General features: G+C 47.0%; 1 protein-coding gene across 3 annotated transcripts; it reads left to right on the forward strand.

The window, feature by feature from the left end:
- The first annotated feature begins 6 nt into the window (after window positions 1–6).
- Window positions 7–3,714, forward strand: TUBA1B (tubulin alpha 1b). Of its 3 annotated transcripts, none has more exons than XM_008070875.2 (4): window positions 7–45; window positions 1,615–1,837; window positions 1,982–2,130; window positions 2,565–3,714. In XM_008070875.2, exons 1-4 carry the CDS (start codon window positions 43–45, stop codon window positions 3,543–3,545), a joined length of 1,356 nt encoding a protein of 451 aa, XP_008069066.1. In that variant the 5' UTR covers window positions 7–42; the 3' UTR covers window positions 3,546–3,714. The 3 variants fall into 3 exon arrangements, with proteins under 3 accessions (XP_008069066.1, XP_021574670.1, XP_021574671.1); XM_021718995.1 differs by having other exon boundaries at window positions 1,615–1,786; window positions 1,997–2,130; XM_021718996.1 differs by having other exon boundaries at window positions 1,615–1,696; window positions 1,997–2,130.
- The last annotated feature ends 3,326 nt before the right edge of the window (window positions 3,715–7,040 follow it).

A 7,040-nucleotide genomic window follows, 5' to 3' on the forward strand; every position in this document is an offset into this window, starting at 1 on the left:
GTGTCTGCTCCAGTCGCCTTCTTCTCCTCACCCTTAGCCAGTATGGTGAGTCCGGGAGACTGGGGGAAGCGAGCCCGGGAGACGCCCAGGGCTTCTCGCCCGAGAAGGTGGGGATCATCGCCGTCCCCGGGGAGGGTGAAGAAAGGCGAGGGCGGGAGGAGATGAGACCTCGGTTTGTGGAGAATGGGGGCGGTCAGATGGGGACTCCGCAGGATTTTTCTCGGACTGTGGGAGGCATGGCGGGGTTCGGCTCCCCTCGACGTTTTTGGAGATCTCCTTTAGTTCAGCACTGAACTCCTTCCTGGGCGCGGGGCCTCGAGACCCTGCAGTCCTTCCCGCGCATGCCCTTCCCCCCTTCCCCGTCTTTGGCGGGCGCGCGCTCGGAATCTCCCCGCCCTCACTTCCTCTTCGGCGCGACGAGCGGGGGCGGGAAGGAGCGGGAGACTGGAGCGCACGCGCAACCGTTACCTTCCCGCCCGAGGGCGGCGGGAAACCGCCACTACAGTCTGCGCATGCGCGCTAGACACGGCAGGACCATGGCTGCAGGGCGTGTCCTCCCTTACCCCGAGTTTTGTGGGGTTTTTTAGTGAAAGCAAAGAGATGAACATGGAGAAGTGCTCCATGACAGTGGCCGCGCTACACCAGTGTATTAGGACAATTAGCTCCCAACAGCTTGTAGGGGCCATTTGTCACCCCTGCTGCGTTAGGAATTCGTTGAGGGAGCAGGTGGTGGCAGTAAGGGATTTTTGAGGGAACGGAAATCGGATCTTGGCCCAGATCTAGGCCGCCGATAATCCCCTACCGCGCCCGGACTGTTGTGGAGGTCTTAGGCTGAGCCCAATGCTTGCGGGCAAAGGAGGATGGGTGGCCAAGGCAGCCTTCTGCAGACGTGGCCATTGCGTGCTTCTGCAGCTGCACGGCCCCGCCGGCCGCTGGGGGGCATGGGCGCAGGCGCGTGCTCCCTGAATTGCTCATTCATCCTGTGCCGCAGAGCCCCGCCCCTCGTCCCTGCGGCCAGACATTTCTTCTGCACTGCCCTGGCCACGTGCTTCCTGTGCTAGGAGCTGCCCGGAAATGTGGCCACCTAGTCTAAAGTGGGATTCTGAGGGCTGACAGCTGGATATGTACCCGTCTTCCTATCTTGGTCTTCCAACGAAGGAAGCTGTGACTAAGCATTTTTCTTTGTAAAGAGGCCTTCCCGACTTAGGATGGAAGGATAAGATTCAAAAGCAATTTATCGGCCATTGCCTTGTTAAACTCTGATGTGTCCACGTGGCTCTTTGAGCTATGGCCTCCGTGTTTCTTGAATTTGACCCCTTCCCCTACCTTGGGGAGGTGAATCTCCTCTCTTGTCTCTAATTTACTTTCTAAATAAACTATATGTTAAAAAAACACAATGTTATCGCTCCTTATGGGATGAAAATAAAATAAAGCCATGTGGATCCAAAGTGTTAGTCATTCTCCCCTACAAAAAAGAGCAGCACATTTTGTATCGTTTTTTAAAAGGAACTTTGTTTATTTGTAAGAATAAGATTTCATAAGTATTTTGTTCCACTGACAGTCACTAATAGGTTATTTTAAATCCTGATTTTATTTTTCTCTTTCTTCCCACAGCGTGAGTGTATCTCCATCCACGTTGGCCAGGCTGGTGTCCAGATTGGCAATGCCTGCTGGGAGCTCTACTGCCTGGAACACGGCATCCAGCCTGATGGCCAGATGCCAAGTGACAAGACCATTGGGGGAGGAGATGACTCCTTCAACACGTTCTTCAGTGAGACAGGCGCTGGCAAACATGTGCCCAGGGCAGTGTTTGTAGACCTGGAACCCACGGTCATTGGTAAGTTGATCACAGGAATCCAAGTGAGATCCTAGGGGGCTCTGCTGATTTTTTTTGCGCGCACACACACAGTCTCCCTTCAGTGTCCACAAGCGTTGAGAGGCGTGTGCAGTGATGGCTGGCTGGTTTGTTTTCCTCTTTCAGATGAAGTTCGCACAGGCACCTACCGCCAGCTCTTCCACCCTGAACAGCTCATCACAGGCAAAGAAGATGCTGCCAACAACTATGCCCGAGGGCACTACACCATTGGCAAGGAGATCATTGACCTTGTTTTGGACCGAATTCGCAAGCTGGTAAACATGTATTTAAAGTGGAATGGGGAGGGCCTGGATGCAGTGGTTCAAAATGTAAAATAGGCTGCTTACTAATTACTATATTAATTAGACTTCTAAATCAGACATTCCTTGGGTTATTAGACAACTTGCAGTTGTGTCTATTTTGCCAATTTGTCTAGCTTATATCAATCTGATACGGTTCATAATTTAAAGAAAAAGAGAGCCAGGCGTGGTAGCACATGCCTGTAGTTCAAGCTACTTGGAAGGCTGAGGTGGAAGGATCATCTGAGCCCAGCGGTAGAGACTCCAGTTGCCGCGAGCGTACCACGGCATTCCAGCCTGGGTGACAGAGTGAGACTCCAACTCAAAAAAAAGAAAAGAAAAAGAATAGAAGTCCTAAGTAGGAATGTGTCCTGCCATTAAAATACTACATATTTTTTCTTCCCCTGCAGGCTGACCAGTGCACAGGTCTTCAGGGCTTCTTGGTTTTCCACAGCTTCGGTGGGGGAACTGGGTCGGGGTTCACCTCCCTGCTGATGGAACGTCTTTCTGTGGATTATGGCAAGAAGTCCAAGCTGGAGTTCTCCATCTACCCAGCCCCTCAGGTTTCCACAGCTGTGGTTGAGCCCTACAACTCCATCCTCACCACCCACACCACCCTGGAGCACTCTGATTGTGCCTTCATGGTAGACAATGAGGCCATCTATGACATCTGTCGTAGAAACCTCGATATTGAGCGCCCGACCTACACTAACCTTAACCGCCTTATTAGCCAGATTGTGTCCTCCATCACTGCTTCCCTCAGATTTGATGGAGCCCTGAATGTTGACCTGACAGAATTCCAGACCAACCTGGTGCCCTATCCCCGCATCCACTTCCCTCTGGCGACATACGCCCCTGTGATCTCTGCTGAGAAAGCCTACCATGAACAACTTTCTGTAGCAGAGATTACCAATGCTTGCTTTGAGCCAGCCAATCAGATGGTGAAATGTGATCCTCGCCATGGTAAATACATGGCTTGCTGCCTGTTGTACCGTGGTGATGTGGTTCCCAAAGACGTCAATGCTGCCATTGCCACCATCAAGACCAAGCGCAGCATCCAGTTTGTGGATTGGTGTCCCACTGGCTTCAAGGTTGGCATTAATTACCAGCCTCCCACCGTGGTACCTGGTGGAGACCTGGCCAAGGTACAGAGAGCTGTGTGCATGCTGAGCAATACCACAGCCATTGCTGAGGCCTGGGCCCGCCTGGACCACAAGTTTGACCTGATGTATGCCAAGCGTGCCTTTGTTCACTGGTACGTGGGTGAGGGGATGGAGGAAGGAGAGTTTTCTGAGGCCCGTGAGGACATGGCTGCCCTTGAGAAGGATTATGAGGAGGTTGGTGTGGATTCTGTTGAAGGAGAGGGAGAGGAAGAAGGAGAAGAATACTAATTGCCCTTTCAGCCCTGCAGCATGTCATCTCCCAGAATTTCATCCCAACCTTTAGCTGACAGGCATTGAAGCTTTCTGGTTAGATTGTTCTCACTCAGTGGTGATCATGTCTTTTCCATGTGTACCTGTAAGGTTTTTCCATCGTGTCTCAAAGTAAAAGCTTTAAGATAAAACGTTTTGTCTTCTGTGCTTTTCCTAAAACTGTTTAGTTTTTGCAATTTACTTACACTCTATAGAGTATAAAGAGTCTGCAACATGGTGGTCATGTCAGGGATCCTACTTATGTCTAGATACCTGTACTGAAAAAATGGAGCACAATGGACTAAGCAGGTGATGGCCTAGATTCTCAAACTTGTCTGTTAGCTTTTGAAAAGTGGAAAGATCATTTTGTTGCATTTCCCCATTTCTTGTTTCTAAAAGAACAAATCCCAAGCCCTACAAATGGCTTGTATTGAACTTTTACATTTGAATTAAAGATTGTTAAACATGAAAAAAAAGAACTTGTCTGTTGACACCTCAGCGTGTCCATGGGAGGTGGGAAAATGATGAAAGCCATCTGCTAATCCAGAGTTTAATTCGATAGTATGATTGGTTAATTGCTAATGAGGTATAAGAAGTAGATTTTTAGGTATCTTGTAAATTGCTGTTTAAAAGGGGCCTGTTAACCTGTTGGTGGAATTTTTTAAGCCTAAGAATCTTGAACTGGAAAGCAGTAATATTTGAAGGTAACAAAGGCCGTTTTCTCAGCTCTAGTGATCTGTAGGACCAGAATTCATGGTGGTCAACAAGTCATGTTAGGGGAGAAAACCAAATATAGAATAAACCATGTGCATTGGTAGGAAAGGATTATAGTACATGAGGGTGAAGTGACAATATTTATAAAAGAACAATTTACATTTTATAGTACTTGGCAGGGTTTATAGTCCTTCAAATATTTTTGCTACATTTGTAAAGAAAGAACTGTTAGAAGAAATGTGCAAACAAATTTCTTTTTGATAATATAAATTACAAATCAAAGCACAGGAGCAATTACTTAGACTGCCTAGTATGTTGATGTTTTCTTGATTTAAGAGTAGGGAAGACTATAGTTTTTCCAGTTTTTTTTCTTAGCCCAGAAATCCTATAAATTTGCAAATAAACTCAGCCCTCCCTATCTGGGTTCCATAGCTATGGATTTGACTAATTGTGGGCTGAGAGTACTTTTTTATTTTGTTTGTTTGTTTTGAGTTGGAGTCTCACTTTGTCGCCGAGACTGGAGTGCAGTGGCTGCTCCCGGCCACCGCAGCCTCGACCTGCTGGGCTCCGGCGATCCTTCTGCCTCAGCCTTCCAAGTAGCTGGAAATACAGGCGCATGCTACCACGCCGGCTAATTTTTTGATTTATTGTAGAGATGAGGTCTCGCCTGCCCAGGCGGGTCTCGAACCCGTGGGCTCAGGCAATCCACTCACCTCAGCCTCCCAAAGGCGCGGGATTATAGGCTGAGCCACCGAGCCCGGTTGAAAGTACTTTTTAAAATGAGTGGTTGTGTCCATGCTGAACATGAGACTTTTTTCCTTATTCCCTAAATAATACAACATAACTACTTACATAACATTTAATTGTATTAGGTATATAAGTAATCTAGAGATTAAAGATTTACAGTATACAGGAAGATGCATGTGTGAGACCATTTTATCTAAAGGACCCGAGGGTCTGGATTTTGATAGCCACTGGGGGTCCTGAAACCTACCAGTGATAAGTAAGGTATGACTAGTTTTGCCATGGGCATTTCAGAGAAAAGGCTCTGGTAGGTGGCTCTGCAACACATACAGCCAACACAGGCTGCAGGGGAAGGCAGATGGCAGGACTTTAAAGCACTTGGGACTGGATCCTAAGCTGATTTAGTGACCAAATGAGGATTAAAGTTTTTGAATTAGTGCTGAACTCACTGAGCAAGAATTTCTTGAGAGATGCCAGTAGACCCTGTGAAATGTTATGTCATTTTATTTTTTTCCTGCAAAGCAAGCAGGAAAGATAGCTAGACAAGCAGCAGAAAACTACACAGAAGAGCTTGCCTTCCAGGAAGGTACCCTGGGTGGGCTAAAATCAGAGAAGTACACGTATTCAGTGGAGAGAGAGTGCCATGGTGTTTTTTGAGTTCTGAGGCACAAAGCAGGCAGGAGCAGGAGTGAGAAGCTGGGGTATCAATTGTTTATAGTGGTTTGGTTTGTTGTGTTTATTTTTGGTGGGGAGGGGACTTGTATTTTCAAGAAAATAAAACATCTGGAGCAAACAAGGCAAAATGTTGAGAAGACAAACATGGGTGGTTTGCTATTTTATGCAGTCATCTATTTCTGCATGACAAATTGCCCCAAAACTTTGTGGCTTGAAACAATAAACGTGTTTTACTTCCTGCAGTTTGTATGGATCAGAAATTCAATAGCAGCTTAGCTGGATAGTTCTGTCTCAAGGTTTCTGGTAAGGTTGCTGTCAAATGTTGACTGAGGCTGTAGTCAGTCATTGGAATGCTTGGAGCTGAAGGACTCACTTCCAAGATGGCTCACTCATGCCTGGCAAGTTAGTGTTAACTGTTGGCAGGTGGTCTTAGTTCTTTACCATGTGAACCTCTCCATAGGGTTGCTTTGGTGTTTTCAGACATGCCAGTAGGCTTCCCCCAGAGTGAGTGATCCAAGAAAATGCAAATTGGAAGCCGCAATGTCTTATGACCTAAACTCAAAGTCACACTGTCATTTCTACAATATCCTGTTCTTTACACATGTCAGTCAGACGTATTCGATGTGGGAAGAAATTACACAATGACAGGAGGTGAGAATCATTGGGTATTATGTACAAAACATGAGAGTTTAGCCCGGGCTCGGTGCCTCAGCCTGTAATCCCAGCACTTTGGGAGGCCAAGGTGAGTGGATTGCCTGAGCCTGTGGGCTTGAGACCCGCCTGGGCAACTTGGCGAGACCTCATCGCTACAATAAATCAAAAATTAGCCAGGCGTTGTAGCGCTCGCCTGTAGTTCCAGCTACTTGGAAGGCTGAAGCAGGATTGCTGGAGCCCAGCAGGTCGAGACTGCGGTGGCTGGGAGCGTGCCACTGCACTCCAGTCTGGGTGATGGAGTGAGACTCCAACTCAAAACAACAACAACAACAACAACAACAACAAAACCCAAAGGTTTAATGTTGACATAGAGAAGAACAATATCATGGTTATATTATTTTTATTTTTGTGTGTATGCTTGAAATATTTTGTTTTTAAAAAGGAGGAAAATCTGTAGATTAGAAAAGATTTTCCATTTTCTACAGCTCAAACTCAAATGATATTTTTGGTGGCCTATTTTTTTTAAGAGCTAGGGTCTCACTATGTTGCTCAGGCTGAAGTGTGGTAATTAGTCGCAGGCATGATCATAGTGTTCCATAGCTTCAATCTCTCAGACTCCTGGGCTCAAGCAATTCTTCCACCTCAGCCTCCCAAGTAGCAAGAATTACAGGTGCACACCGCTACCAA

The sequence above is a fragment of the Carlito syrichta genome, unplaced genomic scaffold (assembly GCF_000164805.1).
Source record: "Carlito syrichta isolate Samal-C Ts95f unplaced genomic scaffold, Tarsius_syrichta-2.0.1 Scaffold314050, whole genome shotgun sequence".
Classification (NCBI taxonomy): domain Eukaryota; kingdom Metazoa; phylum Chordata; class Mammalia; order Primates; family Tarsiidae; genus Carlito; species Carlito syrichta.